General features: G+C 45.2%; 1 protein-coding gene across 4 annotated transcripts in view; it reads left to right on the top strand.

Moving 5' to 3' along the window:
• Positions 1 to 27,217, top strand: part of PDE9A (phosphodiesterase 9A) — a 53,290-nt gene that overhangs the window by 12,000 nt on the left and 14,073 nt on the right. The window contains exons 2-9 of one of the 4 annotated variants that reach the window (XM_056329415.1): positions 3,466 to 3,536; positions 5,359 to 5,436; positions 6,404 to 6,447; positions 13,748 to 13,802; positions 14,635 to 14,705; positions 19,390 to 19,474; positions 23,457 to 23,538; positions 25,885 to 25,959. In XM_056329415.1, coding sequence (XP_056185390.1) covers positions 3,466 to 3,536; positions 5,359 to 5,436; positions 6,404 to 6,447; positions 13,748 to 13,802; positions 14,635 to 14,705; positions 19,390 to 19,474; positions 23,457 to 23,538; positions 25,885 to 25,959 — 561 coding nt within the window. Of the gene's footprint in view, positions 1 to 3,465; positions 3,537 to 5,358; positions 5,437 to 6,403; positions 6,448 to 11,366; positions 12,096 to 13,747; positions 13,803 to 14,634; positions 14,706 to 18,408; positions 19,265 to 19,389; positions 19,475 to 23,456; positions 23,539 to 25,884; positions 25,960 to 27,217 lie in introns of those variants that run through there. The other 3 variants (XM_056329416.1, XM_056329419.1, XM_056329417.1) reach the window with 3 other exon arrangements.

The raw sequence follows: 27,217 nt of genomic DNA on the forward strand, positions 1-27,217 counted from the left end.
CCACCCAGGTGTAGGAACAGGGACCTAAGCAAGAGGATGACTGTGGGTCAGAGACAGCTGAAACAGGTTTGAAGGGAGATGAAGTCCCTCAGTGCTGTCTGTGGGTCTGGATCAGATCCACAAACAGTACCAGAAAAGTATCATCATGGAGACCACGCTGAACAGCAATGGTTTCAGGAGATCTGCCCAAGCAAGGACATCTTCACAGGGCTGGGTAAGATAGGTGCTTCTGCAACTAGTGCCAACAGGGTTGCCTATCCTCAAAGCTGCAGGTCAACCATCTTCCCTGATCATTGGAGAAACCATGTGTCCCAGATGGTTGAACTATGGCTGCAAGCCAAGTGTCACTATATTGCCTTCAAGTTGCTAATGTCCCTGCAATGACAATGGACTTTAGGCAAATCGGATTCCTATACTGTGCTGGAGCCATCAATAGTATGCAGTACTGTCCTCCCATCTCTCCAAAATACATTCCAATTGTATTCCATCGGCAAAACTGACATCAACTTTATTGGGAATGTAAACCTGTGGACAGTAACAGGAACAATTGCATGTTGCTGGGTAATGTCTGAAGCTAGCTGCTTTGGTTTGGAACAGAAGGAAGTTGGTCAGAAGAGCTCAGCAGGTCGCAATAGAAGAAAATTGTAGTAGCTTATGTGCTTTGATTAAAAAAATACAAACAGCTGAGGACAACCACCCTAAGTTGAGTATCAAAGTGCGGTGGGTGATTCACAAATCCACTTCTAGCAAACCTAAGTAAAAATGCCAAGTGTGGAAAGCTAAAAAGCATGTATGGAGATAACTCATGATCTAGCATCCACAGTCTTTATTTTGCTTCCCACTCTTGCACTATTACGTGGAGTAAAAAGCATTAAAATTCATCCTCAATGCATTGAAAGATCCTGCTGCTTTCTATGAGTCAGGCTGGCTTTCTTACCTTTAATGGTTTTTAATTTTATGGGTTTTTTATCTTTTCCTCTTTTATCTGTCCTGGTCAATCATAATTGATTTCCAGAATAAGAAACCTCAATACCTGAAATAGCACTCCTGGCACATCACAAGCCTTTACCTTCTGTTCAGCCACAATTAACATAATCTGCTCAGTTACTGTGTGCACCAGTTGTTGTACCCTCCAATGCCTGTCAGCCAATTTTAGCACTTATCACTCAGGTAGGACTCTGTGTTCTGCTAGGAGTGGGTTTTCAGTCCTATCTGTACTCAATCAACTATGTTTTATTGCTTTGATTGCTGCTGTATTTTAATAACCAAGGGCCAATCACTGGATAAAACAGGTTTTTAAGACCCACTTGGGTATTAATCCCACCCATTTCCCCAGTAACAATCACTACCTCAGTAATCAAGTGCCTTGATTGCCTGGTGTAATCTCATCCAGGTCAGAAAACAGCGAAGGTGAGTGTAAGCACACCTGTCGGTCACAGCCACCTCTTGAGGTGACCAGTATCATTCTCTTCTCTACCACGAAACCCATGACATTCCGCTCAAGAGTAAGAGGGCTTTGCTTCAGCATCAACTGGAGCTTCGGTGCATCTCACTCCAGGCACAAGGGGATTCAACCAGGCTGGTCAGGTCTTGCACATGCTGTCCCAAATCTCCTGATGCTTCAGGCTCGTGGTGACCTGAGCTGTGAGCAGGCATTAGCAACTCCTCACTGGCACAATGTCCTGCAGGCTGTCCCATGGCTTCCCCATCGCCAGCAGCAGAGGTCTGGGTTGGCGTCACATGACACCTCTGGGTGAGGAATTTCCCCTGGTGTCTGAAAGGCATCTCAGAAAAGGCACGTGTGTTACAGCAATGCTATTATGATTTAGGAACTCAAGCACTCAAAGGCCAAAGCTGCTGGAGTGAGGCTGCGGGCTTAATTAACTCCTGGCACCGACACTTTTGGAAGCATCTTTAATTAGATGATAAAATGTTATTTTTTCAAGTGTGGTCCTCATCTCGCTGAACACATGGGGCCTGCTTTGACCTGGCAAGGGTGGCAGCAGCCCCCACTGCCTGCAGCCCCCGCTGCCTGCAGCCCCTGTCTCCTCCTGGCAGCATGAGGCAAGACAGTGAAAACAAACCAGTGGAAGGCCACCCTGGGTGACACGTTCCTCATTTTCTGGGTCACCAGCCTTGAGGCTGATCTGTGGGCACACACAAAACTCCTCTGTCCACAACAGGCTATACTTGAGAATATGGGATGCTAAGGGTGGTTGTGGGGGTTAGAAAATAGAGTTTCCAGCAAGGTACTTGAAAGGAGAGGAGACTTTTGACTTTGATCTCCCTGTGCCTCAGACCTTATCTGCAAAATACCTCTTTCTTGCTCCTCCTGAGTTCTAGCCATTAGGTCTCCACAAGTCCCTTTGGGCTGCCGAATCCTGAACCCAGAGGCTCTATGGCTATTTCTTGTGGTGTGCGAGGGAGCTGTGCTCCAGCACTGGCCAGGGAAACTGCCCCTCTCCACACCACCACCTCCCCCCATTCACCACAGTAAGCTGTCCCCCACAGCCAACAGCCACCCTGTTGACACCAGCAGCCCCCAGACAAATCAGACCCACTGCTCGCCATTGTTCCTGCCTTTGAGAAGATGAGCTAGACCTGACTGCAGTGAGGTATTTTATTTCCATGGCAGGTTCAAAGCTTCCACCCACAGTCAATCAAAGGCACACAGAGAGGTTTTCTGCCCTCCACTGTGGCTGCAGAAGAGCTTCTCAATCAGGGAGCACCATCACCCACACGTCCTGATGGACATAGGAGTCTTGAGGAAAATCACGGCATGGGATGGCAACATTGAAGGCTGTATCACAGTGGGATCAAGGGGATATTGCATTCCCAGATCCACTGCTCAGACAGTCTTCTCTGCATAGGAGAAGGCATGTGTGGAAAGGCAGTGGGTTGAAAAGCTGTTTGGGGGCCTGGGAAGGTAACTGGCAAATTTTGTAATTTTTCAAGCTCCAGGTTGTGACCTAACAATGGGAACCACACAGCCTGACAGCCTGCAGAAAATTTGGCCCAACCTGTGGGGCAAAAAAACCCTCTGTTCAGTTTGAAGCTGGCTTAAGTCCAAAAAGTAGTGCCCTTTTATACCATCCAAGGACCTCCCCAAATCTGGGCTGTTTTCTTCCTAAATCCGGGCTCTTACATCCTTAAATCTGCTGTTGTTATCATCCTGCAGCAATATGGCATTGTAAGAAACCTTTTGCTGTCAGTTCACATACGTTATTGCTCTACTTCTGAGCAGTACAATTAGGTCTCCAGAGCTTGCTTTCTTTATCAAAAAATACACAGGTATTAAACAGGAGTAGAGAAATATTCCAGCTCATAAGTCAAATCAGATAATTGAAATGGCCTTAAAATTAGCCTAGTTCATGCCTGAATAGAGTTCATATCTCACTGGGAACTAACTGTCCTTTTTCTTCTTTGTCTTTATTTTTCTCCCCCTTCTGCTGTTCGGTTTGGAAGGTGATCTTCAGCAAATACTGCAACTCCAAAGATATTATGGACCTCTTCTGCATTGCAACAGGGTTACCAAGGTAGGTCTCTTTTAATTTGTGACATTCGTTTCACTTTTGTTTCTTTACTTCTGGGGGAAATTTAAAGACAAGCCCCAAAAGACTAACTTAGCTGCTATTCAAGCTTTTCTCTCATTCCAGTCTACTGGAAGAAGAAATTGGGGCAATCCGGATAACACCAGCTGGAAAAGTGCATGAAGCTCTGTCAGGCATTGAGCCACCTCAGCGGCAGCTGTGCCTGAGGAACAGAGAGGAATAGGGTAGAACAGAAAAGAGATAGTCCAAAAAATACAAGCAAGTGCAGAAGACCAGCACTGAGTGCAGAAGGGTTGTGTAGCAGTTATACATCAGCACTACATTTTTGCCCAGATCGAGTGAAACACAACCATATGTTTAGAACCTGTTTTTTAGGGAAAAATTTGGCCCAATGATTTGCCATTGGCGTTGGTGAAAGGCCATTTGGCATTGGTGAAAGGCTTTCCATTTAGATACAGTACAATCTAATCCCAGGTATAGGGTAGTTAAACATAAAATACCCCATTTTATGGAACATAAATATCCCCAAATCCATTGCCCAGGCCAAGTATTTTCTAATTTATGTTGCCTTGCAAAGTCCATGCATCTCTCCTGCTGCAATTTCCTGTAGGGTTTGTTTCTCTTACCTTCAACCCAGAAAGCAGCATCCAACTTAAATCTCTGTGTTGAGAGGGATCCAGGATCAGGTGTAGTTGTGTGCTGGGGTGGGAGAGGCTGGTGAATGGTGGAGGGTGGCATGGTGTAGCACCCAGCCACTTCTGCACCACCTGTCCAGGGCAATGGCATGCAGGGAGGGAAGCTCTGTCTAAAAGGGGCCATCTCCTCTCTGAATAGGAGCTCGGGCAACGCAGGCCAGATGCACAGCAGCATGCAATAAGCTATAGTCTTTACCTGTGTAAAAATAGGTTTACAATAAGAAAAATCATAGGAAAAAATAAGCCAGTCCTTTGATTATGGGTTTATTGCATGACTCTAGCTCTGGGGATTGAATGATAAAAATGTCTATATTGACTCAGAATTTGCATAAGCTGCTGGACAGAATTAATGTCCTTTGCTGTTTATCCTAGCTATTTCTTCCCATTTGACATTAGAGAGGTTAATAACTCTCATTTGCTTATGATGTGAAATACTTCCACTCTATCACTGAGGAAACCTTGTTGAGCAGTTTTAATGACTCATGATTAGGGTGTTCACCGCATATTTGGCTTTTTTTTTTTTTTTTTTTTTTTTTTTTTTTTTTTTTTCATCAGAAGACTTTCAAAGAACGATGCATTTCAACCAGGATTCTGGAGCCAAAGTAAACCTCCAAGGTTTAGATCTGAGCCTATGAGATCACACTTCTCACAATACTAAAAAAAAAAAGGCCCCATATTCAGCAAGACATTTTGTTTTGTTTGTTCTGGTAAAAGAGTAACTGAGTAAGTTCAAGACAGTCATATTACCAGTAGTTATTTGTGTAGTGGGAGTCAATACATAGCTGCTGAGTCAATGTATCATAAAACATAGCTTTTTAACAGAAATGATGAGTTGATGAGTCAACTGAATTCAGGGAGCAAAGTCTGCTCAGAGATCAAGGATGATCACACTTAATTTTTCCAGAAACATCTCTGGTAACTGAAGTGGGCGAACCATCAAGCTTCACCCTGTCCCGTGCTTTGACCCTTTCTGCACCCAGGTAAAAAGGATCTGAGACAATGTCAGGCCAGGCCAAGAGTGCTGCAGGAGATAAGATGGCTATGTACTGTGTGCACAGAATTTCAGCCAGCATTTCCAGGTCAAATAAACATCTTTGAAACATGCTTTTCAGGAACACAACAATCTCCCTTCTGACGGCAGACAATTGTATGGTATCCATTGACCCGACAATGCCTGCAAACTCAGAGAGGTAAGCTTTGCTGCAACCTGCTCTTTAAAAATAGGGTCAAGCCCAAGGGAAGGGGTGATGGTTGTGTGCAGATGCATTTCGTACGCAGTGGGAGGTGAGCAGCTCCCTGGAGGGAGGGAGATGACAGTAAGAATTGCTTGCTGGCTTATAACACTAATGCCTGCTGGTTTTGAAGATTTTAACTTGTTATTAAGGTAGAAGTAATTGTCTGAGGAAAAAATACTGCTTTTAGGTATTGAATGTAGAACATCTGTTCCCATCCCACCATGTTTGCTGTCAAGGCTCCCGGCTCCTTTGCTCCCTTACTCCTTTATTGCTCTGCTAGGACACAACCATGACATTACTTGCAAAGAGAAGTCAAAGGTTTTGATGAGGGTAGGTCTCTTCCATGCTAGCTTTGGCCCTTCTCACCTCCAAATGCCTTTTTCTTTCTCTCCTTAGTTTCCTGTTGCTTTTCCAACCTGGGGCTTTTAGTTTCACTCTGACTGCTTGTACTTACTCCTGCTGGTGTCATTTTCTTAATTGCATATTTCATCATTACTTATCACTGGCATTACTCTCATTGGCACCTGTGATGGAGCCCCAGCAGTTGGGAGGAACCTACTGCACAGGATGATGTGTCAACACAGGCCAAAAGATGATCCCCACCACTGGAGCTCCCTTCTGACCTACAAAATTTCCTCACCATCTCAGTCCACAAGCTATCAAGGCTTGCCAGGCAGGAGGCATTTTTACCATGTTTGTTGCATGACCATACAGCACAAGAAAGATCTCTCTGTCTCTAGCTCAGTAGTAAACTGGAGAGATGTGTGTTCATAAGAAGTACTCATTGCATATTTAAACTCACAGGTTTTAAGAGTGGTTAGAATATATTCAGATACTTATTCCAAATTCTTGGGGAGTTTAGATATGAAATACAAACTGCTTTCTGAGTGTTGCTAACATCAACCCTCTCTGACTCTTCCAGGTCGCCATACAAAGTGATACCTGTTGCCACTGGGCAACTCTCAGGTAAAACAACCCTTTTGAAGTGAATTTGCTAAAGCTAAATTTGTGAACATTTGCACATGGAAATTATATGGCTATGATGCAAGGAAGAATGATGATAGTGTCATGATTGTAGCTACAGCAGAATAAGAAGTATTTGATCATAGTGTTCTGGAGGAAAGTTGAAGAAAAATCCCCAAAGTATTTGAGAATGAGGTGGAATGGCTGGGGTCCAGGGGACTTTCCCAGTGCTTAGCTGTGGTCTGACACAGCACCACTGATGTCCTGGGGAAAGCCCTAGATGGAGCAGTGTGATTTTTTCAGGCAATGTAGACAAAGTTTGAAAGACTGTCCTGCAGTGTTTTGTTTAACTTGTTCATCTCTCAGCAAAGCTCCACTGGAAAACTGAGCACAACATTTGAATTCCATGTTAGTTCCAAATGGCTGAGGAGAGAGCATAATTTCCGTTGTGGGCATGGTAGCTCTAAGTGTAATAAATATTTAAATATACCTGACAAGATTAAAGAAGGCTTGGATGGAAGAGCACATCTGGAACATGTTTCCCAGAACACAGCTGTTCTCCACAGAACACTGTTGTACTCCACAGGCAAGACTAAGCGGCACTTCTACCATTTCTCTTTGCCTGCCAGTGTCACAGTCAGGCCAGTAGCTCTCAGACACTGGAGAAGAGCATTTGCCTGGGGCAGGTCCTGTAGAGCATCTGGCTCACGGTCTCTCTCATCTGTGCAACCGTGTTATCTCCTGCTATTCTCTCCAAGGCAGACTGAGCAAGAGCCCTAGACTGTACGCTGTGGAGCTGTAGCGAAAGGCTGGCCACTGAGGCAAGGGCTGCAGGAGGATAGGGAATGTCAGCTGGGGACACAGTTTGGAGCACTAAAATGAGAAGATAGGTGAGACAAGGGGCAAGAGGTTAAGATTATCCTGGGAACAGAAAGAACAGGAGGGAGCCAGAAAGTCTGGGGCAGGAATAGAGGCTCTTGTGACAGGGGCAAGGCAGTTTTGCTGGTCCCACTGGTTTGTCTTCTTGCTAATGCTGATTGCAGGTCCCACCTCTTCTTATTGCTCAGGCTCCTGTATTACACAACAAAACATAGTGTCTCACAGCACTGCCTTTTTTTAGATGGGGAGACACAGGGAACCAAAGCTGCTCTCTGAGGCACCCACGACTGCTGCAGCAGAAACATCTGTAGGAACAGGGCACAGCAAGGCAGCGTAGGAGAATGATGGGGGGTGGGGGGCTGGGGGGGGCATGGAAAGGCCGCAGTGGGGAGCTTGTGCATGCAGAGAGCAAAGGCAAACAGAGCAAAAAGAACAAAGAAGCTAGGAAATGGGGAAGTGCTTTATCACAGTAAGATTTGTTACAAGCCATAAACAGGTCCTAGATCGGTGATTGCCACTGTTGCTGGAAGGAGGTAGTCAAAGCCAACTGCTAAGGGAAAAGAAGCTGCCTCCTAAACTATTTCCTTTTTGTAACAAACTCTGCTGGAACAGCATCACTGTTGTGCTCCAGAAGTACGCTATTTGCATTATCAGGTCAGAAAAGGTGGGGTCTTACCTGCTGCATGTGTCTCGGTGTACCAGCTACATGGGTAATCAATAGCCATTTGCCCCAAGATGGAGGAACAGGGCGAACAGGGCCAGCAAGGATCTGCTGGGCAAAGCCACTGTGTTATACCAGCTGGGAAGCCAATCAAAAGGCTTGCTAGAACATCTACCCTTTTTTTTACCTAACATGAAACTAACTGTATATTTTTATAAGACCATGTATGACTTTTCACACTTTCCCAGGGCCCTCGTTTTTCACCCCAGCTGACAGCACATGGCTTTTCTTTCTTCAGAGTGCAGCTCACGGTGTCAGCAAGGTCTCTCTTCCCTCCTTGAATTTTATGAAACAAGGATTTCCAAAGATCTAAGCTGAAAAGGGCAAGAAAAATTCTGGCTGTTAGTTGCCAAAGCAGAAGAGAGTCTGCTATGGAAAGAGGAGGGAAGTTGAATTGAGTGTGATGGAACTAATGTTCCTTGGTATCTGTTTCTCTTTTGCATGGGCTGTCATTAATCTTAAGCATTCCTGACATTTTGCTGAGAGTAGGAAGAATAAACAGAGTGGGAAATTGTTCCTCTTCATTAAAAGAAAAAAATCCACCTCTGTTCTACTCTTCACTTCTTAAGCAACTCTGCCTGCGTGGTTCTGCTTCCCAAAGCAACTTGTCCAAATACATGCCAAAAAAGGGGTCACCCTAATTTTCACAGCAGTGGGAGGTAATGCACCTCTTTTCAGCAGTCTCCCAGGCAGCTGGAAAAGAATGACGCATGTTTCAGTGGAACAAAGACTGTAAAAGGTGGGACTGGAAAATATGATCCTTTGGGAGGAAAATATAAGCAGTGGCTTTTATCCAGCAGAGGAGATATCCACTGGAGTTCTACTAAGAAGTCATTCTTTATTTCCTGGCCATAGTCATGGGAGAGGGCTGGAATTACAAAAATTATTATTCCAGTGAGCATCCGTTAGATGCAGCAGTGACTACCGTATCACCATGGGGTCAGCTGTCTGCAAGGCAAAGCAAGGGCTGAGCTGGCCAGCTCTGAGCCTGTGTGGCCATTGCATCACGTGCTGTCCCTCCTTCTGTGGCCCCAGAGTAGAAGGTACGTGGCTATCTGAGCAGAGCATCAAACCCCTGGTGCCAAACCCTTCCTTCTTTCTGGGGTGTTTAAACTCCCAAGGCTATCTTCTCCCTCCCAACAGCAGGAAGGCTCTGGTCTGCATCCTTGTGGTAGAACAGGTTCAAAACTCACAAATGGATGGCTGTGTTGTGGGTATAATTAGTAGGGTTCAAGCACTCTGCAATATTGCTGGAGATGCCAATTAAATGAACAAATCCTACTAGCAGCACACACTTGAGAAATAAAACTGAAGTCTGATAGTGCACAGAGTGGAGCTATCGTGGAGCTCAAGTGAGCCTGATCCACCACAGTCCTAAACAGGGCTGGAAACGTGCAGGGACTGTCCTACCGCTTCAGAGTTAGAGCAACAAAGCACACAGGTGGCTGAACGAGCCCTTAAAAATCTCACCAGGGATGTGACCTGAAACAGCATAAGATGTGCTGAGCTTAGTCCCAGTTTTCGCCACATCTCTGTCTCCAGTTTGTTCTGGTGGATCCTTCAACACAAGCATCCCCTCATCCCTGTAGAAATGGGCAAGGAAACCCGAAGACAGCAGTGCCCTGTTGGGACGGAGGCCAGCACGTGGAGAGACCTCACCACTTACCACTCCTTGCTCAGCAGCCTCAGCAGTGGGGAACCCTGCCAGCATGCATCGGAGCGTGCATCGGAGTGGCTTGGCCAGCCTAAGGCTATAGGCAGCATCTTCACCTCCCACTTCACTTGCTATTCAATTGTTTGCCTTTTCAGCTAACAACCCATCTAGCACTTGCATGGAGGAAAGCCCAGGGTCTCTCCCCATGGATATCGGCTTGTAGCAGGAAAGCTAGCTCAACCAACACCTGTGTAGCTGCCTGCTAGGAGGCTCACATCTGAACAGTGCTAACTGCGCCTTGCCCACCACTGAGCCCACCAATGACTGCACCAGCGAACTGTGGAGACAGCTTTCCCCCCCCCGAGTGATTAAATACACAAGATCTTGTGCAGATTGCTCTTAGTAAAGTGACAGAAGCTTGTCACTGTGTCTAAATCTTCTTATTCTGGGATATCTCTCCTCTCCTTTTGGAGGCATATTCACGCTTGCAGATCAAGCAAGTGTGAAGAGGCAGAGACTGTGAGAGAAAAAGCCCCCTCCCTCCTGCTGCTCCTTACATGCATCCCACATGGATGCATGCATCCGGACAGGGCCAACAGCTTCAGGATTACTCACCTGAGCAGGGGTTTGCATGCAACAGCCCGAATTAACCTGAGCTGTCAAGTGAATTTGGTGTTCGATATGACATGATTCACAGACGTGGGCTTGGGCTGGAAAACACACCCCTTCCTCAGGCTTTTGTCCACCTGGCTGTTTGGTTTTTTTTAATTCCTCTGACTGTCCTGATCCAAACAAACCACAGAGTGCAAAATACAGATAGAGGCCTGAGCCAGAGGCACAAGAACACGTGAGAAGGAGACCGTATGGCAGGAGTTCACCAGCCTGATGCTGGCAGGCAAAGGCAGATGCCCACATCCTCCCAGCCTTGATGGTCACAGCAGAAAAGATAGGGGGAAAACCATCCCACACTCACAACCCCATGCACTCTCTGCCTGCACCCTGCCAACGCTGGCAGGATGGCAAGGGGAGCCAGGGAGGGCGAGAGGGTGTAGGTGGCTCCCTGGCTGTGATTCTGGTGGGTAGGACAGGAGAGGAATAGTCACTGCTGAGCAGGGCGGTGTGAAGCAGAGGGTGCATGCCAGCAGCTTATAAGCCATCTGTGTCAGCGCACAGGTGACCTGAGCTGCCCCAGCATGTACCTAGTCTCTGTCTGGCAGGGAAGGTGTGTACACGCTCGCTGCCAGCCCTCTGATCCGGCCACAGTGGGAGTCACAGGAAAAAGTGCTGCTGCCATATTCCCCTGCACCTGCTTTCTGCCCAGCCCTGCTAGAGACAGGACTGCTGAGAGGGACAGCAAAATGGCTCCTTGCTCTGTGATGCCCCAGCCAAGTTCCCTGCTGAACTTGGCAGGGGCCAGCAGGCAAGGAGCTGAAGTCCCTGTGCCCACAGTGAGCACAGGAATGAGCCAAGGGAAGCCTGGGGAGGCCTGAGCTGCTCTGTCCTCTGCCCAGCATTACACTATTGCAGCATCTTCTGGAGGGAGTTTTTCTAATTTTCATTAGTCAGCTTCAAAATATCTTGCATATTGTGCAAAAACCTGTCTTGCTGAACACCTGCATTTGCAAACATTGCACATTCATGGTGCTGGCAGAGGGTGAGCTGAGAAGAGGGTTGCTGCTGGCTTTTGGGGTGCTGCAGGAAGGAGCTGGTGACCCTCAGCAACGTTCACAGATTGCAGCTGCCCATGCTACATGCACTAGGATTTCCTTTTCATAGAGGGAATTGCAGCAAAACAAATGAAGCAACTGAGGGAAAAGGTAGCTGCATGCACCTGGGGTATCAGCCCTGCCCAGAGGTATAAAAAAAAGCAGATAGACGGTAACGGAGTAAAAGAACACCTAGCCCTCCTGTTACACAAATGAGTGGATAAGTGAGACTAAATGATGTTGGAGTGTTATCTCATTTTCTTCAGAATCAGGGGTTAGCAGTGGTCTCCCCCTTGGAAAGGAACAGGACGAAGAAATGGATCTTTGTCTCTTTAAGATGAGACGAACTGCCACTCTTAGTCATATATCTTTACTGCACCCTAGGGTTATAAAAACATACATCTTCATTTTGAAAGTCTTTTATTACATCCATAAACATCAGATTGCAGCTGACTGTTCCCTGGATGAGAACGTCCTAGTACTCCAAGTGAGTTTTGACAGGGGGAGGGAATGAAAATAAGATATTTTTTTTAATTTTTTTTTTACTGGAACAGTTTTTATAGGGAACTTGTCAGTCTCTGGCATGCTACAGCCACTGTCAGAGAGCTGAGCAGCACTGAAGTGAGAGGACACGGGTTTCTCTGCTTATTTTCACTGTTGGACTCAGGTACCATCCCAGGTGCTGTGCACGGTAAGCTTTCCTCCTGTCTTAAATAGGACGCAGCGTTTGCTTTGTTTCAGCGCTTGGATTTTCGAATGGGATTTGTGAGAAAACTGAAAAATGGGTCTCTGTGAAAAGAACTAATTTCTTCATTTGCTCTGCTAGCCTCTCTGCTGGGAGTTGGATCACAGAAAAAAAAAATGAAGAGGGAAATAGATCTGAGACTTTCAGAGCACAGAGTGCTTGTTCCAGTTTAAAGACACAGGGGTAACAGCCAAATTGTTTCGATCAGCAAAGTGAAAGCACTTGACAAGTATTTCTGACATCTTTAATACCTGAGGAATTGCAAATCTTTTCAACAGGTACAAGAGCTATTATTTAGAATTACTCTGTAAATGCCGGGCTGTATTTCTGTGTGATGTGTTTTGCCTGGGTGATTGCACTCGTGAGACATTGTGCTCCCTCAGGCAAGTGCAAAAAGTAGCTTCAGAAATGCCATTGGGGTATTTCTACATAGCATATAAATGGGTGTTCCATAATGTGCGGCATGTATATAAGAGTATGCAACATTTCTACTTCTGGAGCATGAGTAACCAAGAGTGCAACCACATTGCAAGCACAGTGCAGTTTAAATTAACTGGTGAGACAAAGTGGGAACAATCTCAAAACAGCAGCTCGCAGCTCAGCAAAGGTGATTTATGCTTCCCATCTGTGTGAATACAGTGTGGACTGACTGAAAGATGGGAAAATATTGTTATTATACTTCTTCCTTCCTAAAGTGTACTGTCCCTCAAAATCTAGGTTCTTGTTTTAAGGATGCGTTTGCTTTTCCCTGTGTTAGTTATTGCAATCCTGTGATGGTCTTGGAAGGGGTTGGTGCTTCAGCAGGCTGACTTTCCTGAGCTGGCTGAAGCACCCGAGCACTGGAGTTGGCAGCAGGAGGCAGGGAGCTACTGGAGTGAGCGCTCCCAGTGCAGCCACTGCCACAGCGTCTCAGACATTGATGGGATCCTGACGGGATCCCTATGGTGGCTCTGTCCAAGTTATGTTCTCAAGGGAAGGGGGCTGGGAAGCTTATGCACTGCTGTGTCCATCCTGTGAACCAGGAAGGACTCATTCTGCAAGGACAGTCACTTTGAAATCTCACATTTGCCTGAAGTTTATGCATAGCAGTACAATCCTTATGAATTTGCACAAAAAAAAAATTGGTCTCCAGGATAATGTCCCAGTATACATCTGAAAAGAAAACTGGGTTATCTTGTGTTCATAAGCTGTTGCACTGCTCATAGGCACTCCGGCAGTGTGCTGACGGTGTAGAGGCAGTCCTTGTGAGCCAGATGTTTCAAAAGTGGATGGTGATTCTGGGAGTCCTACCCAAGAAATGTGAAAGGGGTCATCTTTTCAGAGAGTGCTGCCTTAAAACAAGTACCTCTCAGAGACCTCACCAGCCCCCCTCTAAAAAAAATTTCTGAGAAACCTTGACTGTAATCTGCAGGCAGAGAAAGGCAGGTGATATGAGAAGTCATTCCTAAACACTATCACTGTTCAAAGGACCAGAACTACTTTTTGGCTAAATGCCTCGGCGACAGAGCTGGAAGTCTGGGGATGCCACTTTGCAGGGAGGCTGAGGATGTCTTTTTTGCTCTGTCATTTTCTGTTATGTCCCCCTCCTATTTTCTCAGAGAAAGAAGAATTGTTCCAGAATTTATTGGGACAGATTGCTGAGCAGTTCTCAAGGTAAGAAGCTGAACATCATTATTAATTTAAAATGCTATTTCTTTTATCACCCTAAAGTAATATTTTCACAGGAGGCAGAGGGGCATTTAAGATCTTCAAATCCCACTCTTCCTGACAAATTTACGCCTGGTACACAGCTTATTTCCTGCTGACAGCAATATGGTGGCTTGAACTAAATGTGATTTCAGTGATTATGTTTGATCTAAAAAGGAGATCAAGTTGTAAATATAAATGTTCTTATTGTGCTTCTGCCCTCTTAGGAAGCAAAAGAAATGTTTCTACATTGAGCAGTCAAATCATCCGGTTTGTTTCATTTTTCCCTTTATCACTCAAACATGTCTCTCCCCTGAGAGGATTTATCAACATCTGTATAGCTGCTTATTTTATTCCAGCTGGTTTCAATAAGACAGATCAATCCCGCCACAGCTTAGCAAATCACCAGCATAACTCTAAAGGAAGGGGGGCTTCAGAGTGTGCAGACACCAAGATGCTGCTGTTAGGCAAAGCATTATCAATTTAACTTTGCTTCCCTGGGGGGTACAATAACAAGCCATTGCCAAGAGAGGGGGTGATGAAGTGTTGCAGAGCCACAGTACATTCCCAGGGTCACAACAAAATCATTAGTTGTTATTTTTTCTGAAAATTAAACGCGGGTGTATTTTCTGCCCAAATTTTAACATTTCCACAGGAAAATTTCTTTTCCTTATGGCAACCATGGTTGGACAGATCAATCCTTTGAAAAATATAGACGTTTCTAGCAAAAGTCCTTTGTACCAAATGGCAGGTACAGCACTAAATGTATAACATTAATACATGAGGGTTTTCTTTTCAGGGTTTTTAAAATCAATGAGCTGAAAACGGAAGTAGCTAATCACTTGGCAATGCTGGAGAAAAAGGTTGAATGTGAGTGTCCCTTTATTCGTATTGCAGTGGGAACCGGTGTCTCAGAAATTCCCCACCTTCTTGCCCTCATTGAACCCCTCTCTGTCCCACTCCTCACAGCCCCTCTGCTTTCTCTGATTGCTAGCAATGTGGCCAGCCTTGAGCCTGAGAGGCCACAGTCCGTCCCAGGGTGAGGCACGGGAAAGGTGGGAGCCTGTGGTGGCACCCACCGGCGGGTTGAGGCCGCGGAGGGACGCTCTGTGTTGCAGACACCCAGAGCTCCTCCCGGCCTCCCCGCTGAGGGGCCATCGAGCCCTCCGCTGAGCTTCGGGCCCAGGGCCACATCCTCCTGCTACCATGTCCCCACAGAAGAGGGTCTCCACCACACAGCTCCCTATCGCCCACCTCCAAGCCCCTCAGCCTGCCCTCCCATGCCCCCCGACCCATCCCCTGCCCCTCCTCAGCTCCCCTGCACCCAGCAGTGTCCCCCATGCCTCTGCACAGGCATTCCCCGCAAGACGCTGCCCTGGAGCACGCCCGGGGCCTAGCGCTCGCTGTTGCACTTTGTAGTTAATATCAGGAGGGTAACACAGCTGCCTTCATCCTACTTTAAGTCAGATACTTGCACAGGTCAAACATGTTGCCTTGCAGAGAGGCTTTCTCCTTTCAGAAATGCATTTACTGTATGTTAAGCAGTCAGGTCAGTCCTCGTTGCTGACAGAGGCCCAGCACCAGCACTGGGACCTGACTGTGTTTCTTCTGCTCAACGCCATGTTGCCTGCCTCCCCCTGCTGGGAAAGGGCCGGGGGCCGGGGAAAGGCCTGTCCCCACAGCACATGTGGTGCCACGTGTGCGCTACGCATGGGACACTAACACGGCACCAAAACGTCCATAAACGGGCGGTGTAACGTGTGCCATGAGGCAGCCGGAGGGTACATCTTGTGGTCTCGCGAGGGGGTGATTGCTGGGCTGCGAACACGGGGCTTCACCCCTCTCTGGCCATATTGCCTGGCAGAGTTCTAGGCAGCATCGATTGCCTTGTTCAGTGTGTTAACAGCAATGCAACCATGTTCAGCTACTGTGCAACAGCAAAGTTAAGTTCATCTGGTCAAAAGCTCCTTTTCCATTGGGGGGGTGGGGGGGCGGAAATTTTTTTCCCCATGCAGCACCTGACTTGTTTTGTTGCTTTTCAGTATATGAGGCAGAACACAGGTCCCAGAAAGGCAGGGAAGGGGAATGAACAGGGCACTGTCACCCAGCACTGTTTTGACACCAAAGGTCACATCCTTGCTGATACGCAACATTTAAGTCAGGAGCACGCAGAGTCTTCCCCAGCACTACAGCTGCAGAAACCACTTTCTCACTAGAGCTGGCTGGAAAAAAAAAGTTTCTGGTTCATGGAAGAATTTTTGTTGAAACTTCCCCTGACCAGAAGCTGCCTTGACCCTGCAGCTTCTCAATGAGACTGATGCCATTGTCAGCAGGGAGAGGAAAAATATCCTTATTCAAAGAGCAGCTGCAGGGGACCTTTTCTGTGAGGCCACCCCAGCCACAGGCTCCCAGTGCAGTGGGAGCCCTTTGGTCACACTCATGGAGGGGGCAACCTGCAGCGCACATACTCACAGCACAGATCTCTGCAAGGAGCCCAGGTAGCAATTCCTCCCTGTCTGCTTTTCCCAAGGCTCCGCTGATTTATGCTATGGACCAAAAGAAAAAAAAAAAAGGAAAGAAAGAAAAAAAGAAAAATTAGCTCAGTCATTCTGCCTTTTCTGTGAAACTTCTGACCAACTCCAGTCCTCAGGGCTAAGTGCCATGGACTAGAGCAAATGAGGCAAGCATTCCTGTGAGTCTTCCTATCCCCTTGGCAGCCCAGGCAAGCAGCTCTCCCAGCCAGCTAGGGGCTTCTTTTGGCCACCGACTCCCCTGATGACCCCTTGGGACCCCTGGCTGCACCCTGCATGCACACTGCCTTTCAGCACCAGCAGCCCTTGGCAGCGGAGGGAGATAATGAAGATTTGCACACCACTGCAGGAGAGGAATAGTTGTGCGCTTGCACTCTCCAGCACTTTATTGCTGCTTTAGGGAAGGCAGCCTACACAGAGGTGCTGTGCCGTGCAGGTGAACTGAATTCACTGGTCCCCAGACAAGGCTTCTTTCAGTAAGTGGGTCTCACCGCTGATGGAAATAGCAGCTGATGTAGCAATCTGCTGCTATTCTGCCTGAGCGCTTACGATCCCATCTCCAGCAGCCTCAGCCTGTGGGAAGGAGCTCCCTGGGTTGCCTGTCTCCAAGTGCACCCATCTGCTCAGAAATGGACTTCCAGAATTTGCAACAGAGCCAAATCTGCAACATTTTGAAATAATCCCACGCTTTCATGTTTAAAAAGCAAAACTGTGAGAGAAAGGGAGTGTCCAACCTTCCTACTCAAGCTGGACTCCCAGAGGTTGCTTTAAGAGCCATGTTTCAGTGCTGGATTCAGCCCAAGGATTTCTTTAGACAGCACAGGGTCTTTTCAGAAGGTATTTCTTGCTGCAGAATAATATAATGGGCTCTTAATCAGTGCACATGACAAGGCCATTTATCATTTGTGAGCCAAATGCGAAAAGAATTGTGCTTTTGTTTTGCCTTTTCTCCCACCTTCTTCGGAGATCCCTTTTCCACCACTTTGACATGCGATCTCCAGGATTTCTTCCCCAGAAGGGACGTGTGTGGGGATAAGTGCTCATGACAGCACTACATCTGCACCTCACATAAAATGTTCTCAGCTTCCTTCCCATTACTGTCTAGAGACTTCATCACAAAGATGTGTTTTCGAGGAGCCAAATCTTGTAACTGATTTTTAAATCCCATCTAAAGCTTGTGACTTCCCCTTGGAAAATGCATCTATGCAGGGCAAGCACTGGGAATGCTTTGTCCCATAGCTTGACTTACTCTGCTCGTGTTTTTACAGCAGCCCACATATCAATAAGGAAGCTGGCAAAAACCCTTTGCAATTTGTAAGCACCTCACATCTACCTTAAGAAAATAATTATGTAAATGCTGTGCTCCCCAGAGAGGTTTTGGAAGAAAACTAAAGAGATGCAATACAGAAAAATGCTCAGGGCTGCCATTTTGCACCAGAACTTCTCTTCTCTCTGCAGTTGCCTGCCCCACTACCACATCCATCTGATAACTCCGCTTGGCTCCCACTGCTTCAAATAGGCACCAGCCACCATTTAGATAGCCTGGCGAATGGGTTACCCATGAACTTCTCCTGGATGAATGCACTGGGGTGGTATATAGCAGCATGAGGCTTGCAGGTCAGCTGCAGCTGGTGAGTGGCAGTTGAATGGAGTACCCAAAAAAAGTGCAGCCAGATACCCAAAATGAAGATATTGAGCAAGCAAGACAGCATCTTGCCTGTATCATCACATTGTGATCACCCAAAGAAATTGCTTGTAGCAATGCTAGACAAAAAAACACTAATCTGGAAACAGGATATTTAAGTGAAGGGTATCCCTGTAATCAAGCATAAATCAAAAGCTTTTCCCTTTCCTCTCCTAATATATGGCATTTTGGACTCAGTTCATATATCTCTCTTTTTTCCCCCTTTCCCAGATCCAACAGCAATTTTTGTTTTTACGAACATAAAGAAAGCAAAACTGAGGTCTCTGCTTATTTACAGAGTTGTGCCCTCCAAGGCAGTTTTTTGTCACTTACATGCTACTACCCTCCAGATAAGTGTGATTTTATTTTCTAAGAAAGTGACCGAATACTGATTGTATGATTGCACATTCCCTTGAGTTTCCTGAACCACAGCTTGTCCATGCAAACAATGAGTTCAGTAAACAAATGAGCTGTGAAATGATTGCATATGAATGACATGTACTTAATAAATGCTGCTGTATTATGTCCTTGAGCATGCTGGTAGTTCAACAAGAGGGAAAGAAAAGGGAGAATTTTCTCATACTTGCACTGCATTAGGTTCTCATAGCTACATGGAATGAAGTGCATTGCTGCATAAACAGGCAATCAAACTTTTTGCCTTGTGGGTCTCATAATTATGTACAGAAGGGAAATAAAGGATTTTTGTGCTGCATGCAGAAATAACCTTTGATTACAAAACTGATTGGCAAAAAGAAGTGACAGATATTCAATACCTAAAAAAAACCCCAAATCAATTGCGAGAGCAAAACTTTCAACATCTCTCTCCCTCTCCTGCATTCTCACTTTGGTTTTTCTGTACTTAACAATGACTCTCAGAGCTCCTTAATGCTCTGCATGAACTTAAAAATTAAAACCTTTTATCTTAATGGGAATTCTAATCCTACTGGGACACGTTTGCCTAGCTGCGCTTATCATCCCATCGTGGGAGGGTTTTTTCACTCAGGATTTCCTTTGATTTGTGTTCTACAGCAAAGAAGTGAAGGCACCAGAACAGCTGACTGCTGCTAACAGTCGTGGAAAAGCTGAGACGTTATAGCCATTTTGTGAATTAAAATCCTGTAGCTATTATCTAAAATTGGCAACAGAGAATTCCTATGGGTTTTCAAGATATATTGCTTTGGCAGCACCTGCATATGTGAGAACCAGGGCAGAATGTAAGAGCTTGCTGGCTCACTGGATAACCCCATTGTTAAAGCCCTTTGAAATTTTGCACAATTGTGAAACAAGATCCTTCGACTTTTGCCATGGTAACCCTCCTGTTGTTTTCCTTTGTTGACAGTGGAAGGCCTGAAAGTCGTGGAGATTGAGAAATGCAAGAGCGACATTAAAAAGATGAGGGAGGAAATGGCAGCAAGAAGCAGCAGGTAAGTTCTGCTTTGGACCTAACCAAAGAAATAAGCATCTGGTTTCAAACCCTAATGCAACATTTCTGCAGAATTGTGTTACCTTCTGGGCTTAGAAGTAAAGGAGGAAGAAACTAATAACCATTAAGGACAGTGACTTTAATTTAACATTTGAAGATCTACAGCAATTCATCAGTTAAAATAGCTCAGGCCATGGGAATAGAGAAAAAGGTCTTGCAACAGAGAGCTATTTTTCACCATACAGAATGGGAATTCTTCATCCAGATTTACTGGGAGAGAGGGAATGGGAGAAGAACTTCTGCATAGAAGTTCTGCACAGTGCAGTGTTTGATTAGGAGCAAGTTATCACTCAAATCAGCTCCAATATATTCTGGGAAAATACAAAATAAATATGTAGCAGCTCTTCTAATTATGATCTCATGCTATTAAAAAAACATTCATTTCAAATTCAACAAGAAACTGGGAATTTACTTTCTAATTCAAGGGCTCACTGTGATTGTGAAGCTTGGTTTTGCTGTAATTAAAACACAGGAAAAAAATTGCATTTGGTATGGTATGCAGCCTAGGCTTGAAAGTCTGCCTCCTGTGTCACTGAAATACCCCATTAGTACAAAGAAATCATCACTGTGAGATTATGAATACTTCTGGGAAGGTTGCTGAAGGATATACAGCGTTGCTTAAAGTGCGGGTGAAGGGGATTTTTCTCAGCAAATGTAACTATGCTATCTTGACAGCCTCTCTCATTTTCTTCATTTGGGGTCAAATTCTCTGTCCTCTAATCAAAGCAATTACCTATTGAGGGCAGTGGGAGATTTGCTAAAAGAATTAGACTTTATAATAATTTGCTGTTATGAATTTTGCTACCCAGATATATCAGGTAGCTCAGCATTAATACATTCCTGTTAAGTCTAAGGCCAAACTCAGCTGTCATACCAGCATAAACGCAGAGTAACATTTTTAAACTCAGATCTGCTCCAGCTTTCTAGATTTATAACAGTAAAATGGATTGCAGTCTGCCCTGTGACTTGCAGCATTTCTTGTTCAGGTGTGTGAGGAAACCTTATGTGAGGAGCTCAGACTGGCAGCACATGTGTGCTGATTTGTGCTGAGTGTGATGTGAATAAAGTGTGCCTATGCATGCGTCCTTACCTTTCCTCAACTGTTTCAGGGAGCTGGGAGAGCTGCATTTATAAGCATAGTGACACACAGGCAGATAGGGAATTAAAACCAAGAAAAGAAATTAATGGCAGCTTCATGCTCACCCAGTTGCTGCCACACAGATGAGGAAGTACGAGACTGTCCCAGCAGCAGCTATGACTCATTCCTGTTCCAGATCTTGTCACCTTACAATCTCTATTTTGTATTATAAACAGCAACCTGTTAACAAGAAAAACAGGAATGGGCAGTGCTATGTCTGCCCAGTGCAGCCGTCTTCAGCTGAGGTGTAGTCTTCACCGCAGGCTTGTTATGAGATATGACAGCTGCCAAAAGCCAGAGTCCAGCATGGAGCAGGATGCTGGCAGGCTGTGGTGAAAGTGGGTGTGGTGCTCAGCAGCAGGTAGTGCTGACACCCAAGCTAGCTTGCTCTGAGCTCACACTGCATAGCTGCTTTCACTGAAGCAGGAGCCTAACTGTCTCTGCTCAGCATCACTTTGTGCCATATCAACGTGGCAGCTACTTGTCACAGCTCTTCTTGGTTGCCTTGAGCTGGGTCTTCCTCCTCTCAGTTGCACAAAACCTCCTTCTCCTTGCACAAAATTCTGCCCATGATTATCAGTAGCCTAAGGGCTTGGGTCTCAAAGCAGCAGCTAGATGTGTCTGGGTTCAGTGTCTAACTGGGCGTGGCTGCGGGTCACTTCTTTTTGCTGTAAGACCTCATGGGGAGCTGCTGAAGAATGAGCTGTGGCTCTCTATTCCCAAATGACCATGGCTCTGCAGGACCCATGCCACTAGCCCATGGTGACCTCAGCCTAGGGGTCCTTCATCCCAGAACGGCTCAGCAAGCTCTGTCCCATTGGCATGAGATATGTGCATGCTATGGGAGGAACAGAGACATCCCTGGGTAAGTGGAAATATATTTGCTCTTATTTAGACTTGTCATCCCTTGTGCAATGTCATTTGCTAGATAATGCATTACAGTTGCAATTAGGGATTGCATCTAATGTTAATTAATGTACATAAATATATGCGGTGCCTATATTCTTTCAATAATATCACAGTGTACACAGCTGTATTCTTATACGTTTACATATTCTTACATTTGCTCTTGTATTAACAAATGTCAGAGTAAGGATTAACAGCTGGGTTTATAAAGTCATCACACAGTGAACTGTGCATCTCCCCTCTTCAGAAGAGCAAAGCAGCCCCACTTGCACCCCCTTAAATTGTGGGGGTTTTGCTAGTCTGCTTTTTGCACTCACCACTGACAGATGCTAATAATGTTATAGTGTAATTTAGAATCATGATCATTTGCAGATACAGTTTTACATTTGTAAAGGTCTGATGCATCCTGGCTCTGGTGTGTTCCCCAGTGTGGCAGGATGAAGGCTTCGATGTCTTACTGCAGCTGGGAATTAGAGAGAGTTGGCTGACCCTCAGCTAACCCTGGCAGCCAGCTCCAGTTAGGGCAAGGAATGCCCCAGTCCCACTAATTTTATCCTACTAATACCCCTCACAGTGCAGTTTTGAGGAAACAGCTTTAGAAATTATTATGACAGCTTTTCACCCACTGAGACTCTCCTTAAACAGGGCAGGAAAAGACAGCTGGTTGAAGCCAGCTGACCACCGTGAACTGTAAGATGACATAACTTTTGCAGGATTTAGACAATATCATCAGAAATGTTAGCAGACATCAATATTAAGAGGAGAAAAGACAAGACAGCTGGACCAATTCCCAATGGAGAAGAGAAGCACTAAAAAGAGATGCAATACAGAATATGCAAAATAATTCGAAAGGGACAAACAAAGTTAACGGAATACTTTGGTTGGTTTCTTGAGAGGGTTTTCTTTGAGCTTTATTTAGCAGGAGATTTGAAAAATGAGAAAGGATAATCCAAATGTTAGGACTACAGGGATAAATACAAAATGCTAGTAGATCAGTCTCACATGGGACTAATTAAAGTCCATACGACCAGCTACCTGGGAAACATGTGTTGAGTTAAAGTATCATGATTGCCATGGGTGACACCTCACAGCTCTTAGTTTTATTGTGCTCCCCATGGCTGTAAGGCAAGAAACTGCTCTCGTGCTACAGTGCAGCAGCTTAGATGTTCTGCAAAGGCTGTAAGGCTAGAGTGTACCTCCCAGCTTGGCTCTTCCACATGCAGAGGAAGGAGGAGCAGGTAATTGGCAGTGGGTGCTGGTGTTAATAACACGGCAAGTGTTAATTACCTGTAATTTCTGGCAGTGGCTCGCTTCCCCCTGGGAGCCTAGCAGACTGTGTCTGCTGAGCCTGTGCCTCACTGCTGTTGTCCCACCTGAAGGGCAGCAGACAAGACGGTCATGCCATCAAAATGGATGGTCATACCCAAGATTTTACAAGACCTAGAGCTGGGCTGCAGTGTCATGGGCTCAGTGGGTGCCTACACCAGCAAATAAGCACAGGTATGCCAGCGTCCATACTCAGCATCGCCCCTAGCAGGGCTCTGCCATCCTCAGACAGCAAGGTGCTTGCTGAAAGGAAAGTTACTTGGTTTAAGTAGAAGTGGTTGGGTATCCATGGATACATGCTTGAAGACAGATGCTTCTCACTTGAATTCAAATATATGGAGAAGGGGCAACATGGGCATTGCATGAGGGGAGAAAATCCAAAAGAGAATCACACTTTTAAAGCATTTGAGCAACACCACATTAGAAAGGGAGAGGCTGGGGCGTGGGGTAATTCTCTGAGTGATGCCTACTGAGAAACAAGAGTACTTCTGGCATTTTTCAAGACACTGTGTTTCTGTTCCCATAATGTTAAAAGCTGAATATTTCATTTCAGGACTAACTGTTCCTGCAAGTACAGCTTTTTGGATGAAAACAAGAGGCCGACTCCCCGGCGAGATGTACCATCCTACCCAAAGGTACCACACAATGCTTGCTCTTCCCAGAATCCTACTACACCCTTGCCATCTTGACAAGCTCTGGTTTACAATGCATGACTCCATAGCCTTCTTAGCCTAGTTATTCTACAGTCTAGGGCCTGATCCAAAATCCCTGGAAACTAATGGAAAAAGCTGTTGTTGCCAGTGGTGACTTAAAGTTGGATCCTCAGTAGTCTTTTAATACTTGAAAACTCATTAGTGTTTGAAATGTTAATGATCATTTTGCAATCACCAACATTTAACGCTCTTTTGTCTAGTTACATTTGTTTATTCTCCATGCTCATAGCAGACAATCAAAACTAGCCCGTAATGTTGTACTCTGATTGACAATAGTGTTGCTGTCTGTTTTCTCCTAATGGATTATTTTTTAATTTAAAAAGTAATTTATGGGTATGCTTCACCCAGGGAAACAAAGATAAAATGCGACATTGGATTCTCTGCAGAATGATTCATTGTCCCTGTGAAAATGAGTTAGTGTATTTGCTAGAGAAAACAGTAATGCTTGAAGAAAAATGTCTATTGGGCAAGTACAAGTGCAAATCCACATTGATGAATGAGGCTGAAACCATGAAGCACACAGGATCTTTGATCCTAGCATTGGCAGTCTTTACCCACAGGAGTTATTCAAAGCTACCAGGTTATGTCTGCTCAGTGCCCAGCTCACACCTTGACAAGACACCAGCTTACACATGTGCAAGTCATAGTTTAACAGTGAGCATTTGTTTGCACACATCAAAGCTGTCTCAGCCACTCTGAAGTTCACATGGTCCCATGTGATGCAGGTGTATGATATGGACGTGCATCTTTGCGTATTTGTCTTCACAGTCTTCCAGAACAATGAGTTGTAAGTTCTGCTGTTTATTCTGCTCTGCCTAGCAAAAGTGACCTCCAGGCCTCTGAGGCAGACATCATGATACTACATTTCTTTCCATTAACTTCTGAGCTAGAGGCTTGTTCTTCTGACACTAGAAAATGTTTTCACAAAACATATTGGTTCTAAAGCAGATTTTTGCACTTAATCAGTATATATGTCAAAACAAACTTTGATGTACTGCTATGATATTAGGATCTTGAATTAACAACAAGCGCTATGAAAAGTTGTACTGACTGACTGCAGAGTAAACTGGTAGTCTGTATTTCTGTATTATCCCTAGACCAAAGCCCATAAGAGTTTCGGTTTTAAGAGTTTGGGTCCGGCTTGACAAATCTGTGAAATTTGTTATCAGTTGTCAGGTGCCAGGTTTGTCCAATGTCAGTGAGGTTAGGAAGTGATGAGTACACTGAAAGAAGATATCATTTAAACACTGGTATCAAATAAAAAAATCTGTATTGCTAACACACAGTTTTCTTTCAGAAAGTCATATTAAATGTACGTTATATAAGCAAATGCAAAAATCATTGCTTCTTAAGGAGGAAAATTAATCTTCAGTGTTATTATTCCTTGGATCAAGTATCAACAATTTGATAGCTTAGAACATTCATTCACCTGTTCACTACAGTAAGCCCAGACTAATTAGAAACAGCCATGGTAAATGGACCAATTGAAGCTACAAGGGTTTTGTGTCCCAGAAAGTCTCTGATGAATAGAGTCTTGAAAAGATAAACCAGTACAGTCCAGATCTCCCCTGGTCTTTTAACCCCCCACATTCCTTTTTTAAATTTTGTATATAATTGGTAACTGGATGATGAGCTTGATTTTGTTTTAAGCCTCTGAACATAATGATAAAATAATCACTTGAGTCTTGCAGGCTGACAACCAATTTGAAAATGTGGGTGTTCTTGAAAAAATACTCAAAATGGGAGCATAAATCATCTGAAAGTAAATATATCATACCCACCAGCTAATTTAACACTGTTGGCATAGACACTTCACATCATCCAGATGTAACTGGCTCCACTGATTATCACTGATGTTCTGCAGGCAGCAGAACCAGTGCAGCCGGGGACAGATCTTTATATCTCTGTGCTGGATTTACTCACAGCCCTGTCCATAACACCTCTGCTCTCCTTCCTTTTCTCCCAAACCCTTCACCTCCTGGCTCCACAAGGATCTCCACCCATCAGTGACCTACCAGCTAGTGCTGTGGCAGGCAGCAAGCTGTCTGAGGGCTTTCTGGTGTGGCCATTCTGGTGTGACCATGAGCAGCTGGTGGGGATGGTGAGACGGGTTGGGCAGGCAGAGGAAGAGATCAGTTGCTCTCTCTTTGGGAAATATGGCTAAATCCCTCATGAATGGAACCCCGAGAGTCCCAAGGACATGCCAACAGTAGGTCCCTTGCCAGAGTGGGGGACCATTACTTACTCTGACTGCCTTTTTGTCTACAGTACATGCTGTCCCAGGAGACCATTGAAGCACTTCGGAAGCCAACCTTTGATGTCTGGCTGTGGGAGCCCAACGAAGTAAGGATGCCATGTTAGCTGAGTTTGCACTCTTTCTGAGAGCCAACAAGGCCGGAAGAGCCCTTTAAGATGGTCTGCAGGGTTTTTCCCCTTTTCTGCCCCTTACTGTCTATATTTTTTTAACTTTCATATCACACCAGAATACAGTACTTTTTCCTGACAGATGCCAGGTAGATTATACTGAATATTATATCCTGAGTTGTCTTTATTTTTTCTTTAATCTCTTCCTAGTAATGTCCCATAACAACCAGTGCACTATCATTACTGCCACATGAGTTCTCTTGTGCCGTTTTATCTGAACAAATCAATCCCTATGAAAGCGTATGCTTAAGCACACCATCAATAACTCCACTCAAATCAATAAAGCAGCGTGCTGCTGTGTGAAGCTGGACAGAGGTGCATGCATCGATTCACACCCTTTTAGGCAAGAGGTTTTCTGTAGTGTATTCTGAAGAAGTTGCAAAATTGCGTGCACAGCCTATTAGTGTTTTCTTATTGCTTCATTTTCTTATTTTTCTTATTGCTATTAGTATTATTCATTGTTCATCACTTGTATTGCAGAAGGTTCTGGAAGGCCCACATGTAAACCTCTGTAGAAACATGAAGGAAAAGGATGTTTCTGTAATGGCCAGCTTATAATGTAATGTGAAACTAGATTCAGCAAATATGAGCAAATCTCACCTAGGAAAAGTGTAAGGGAGGGTAGGACTAAACTAGGGGGTTTGTGTTGGATTTTCCCCAAGGGAAGGATTGGGTAGTTCTCGCAGCACCCCTTAGCAGCAATCACCTTAACTACCATCCCAATCAGATCTTGTGCATACAAGAGTCATTGTGGTTCAGCACCTATAGGTCAACATCACAAGGAAAAGTACCTCATACAACACCCGCAGGAACAGCATATTCCTTTCAGGATATTTCATCTGGCTGGTAGCATAACAGAAGGACTCTCTGGTGGCTTTAAGTCCAGCTCCCATTCACAGAGGCTGGCGGAGCTTCCCTTGTGCAGTCCATGCCAAGCTGAGCTTGGTGCTCTGCAGTTACTGCTCCCTCTCCAGCCCCTTTTCTCTCTACCATGGCCATACAACTGCTCAGGCAAAATGGCTTTCCCCCAGCTTTTGAACGCCTGTCAGGTCTTTACAGCAAGAGAAAATTATGACCTGCCAGGTGGACCATAACGCTGTTGGCTCACTGTTATTCTGACTATTAAGAAAGAATGGGGAGAGACAAAAACCATTATCCACGGATTCTTGTGTGCTGA

The sequence above is a fragment of the Falco biarmicus genome, chromosome 2 (genome assembly GCF_023638135.1).
Source record: "Falco biarmicus isolate bFalBia1 chromosome 2, bFalBia1.pri, whole genome shotgun sequence".
Classification (NCBI taxonomy): domain Eukaryota; kingdom Metazoa; phylum Chordata; class Aves; order Falconiformes; family Falconidae; genus Falco; species Falco biarmicus.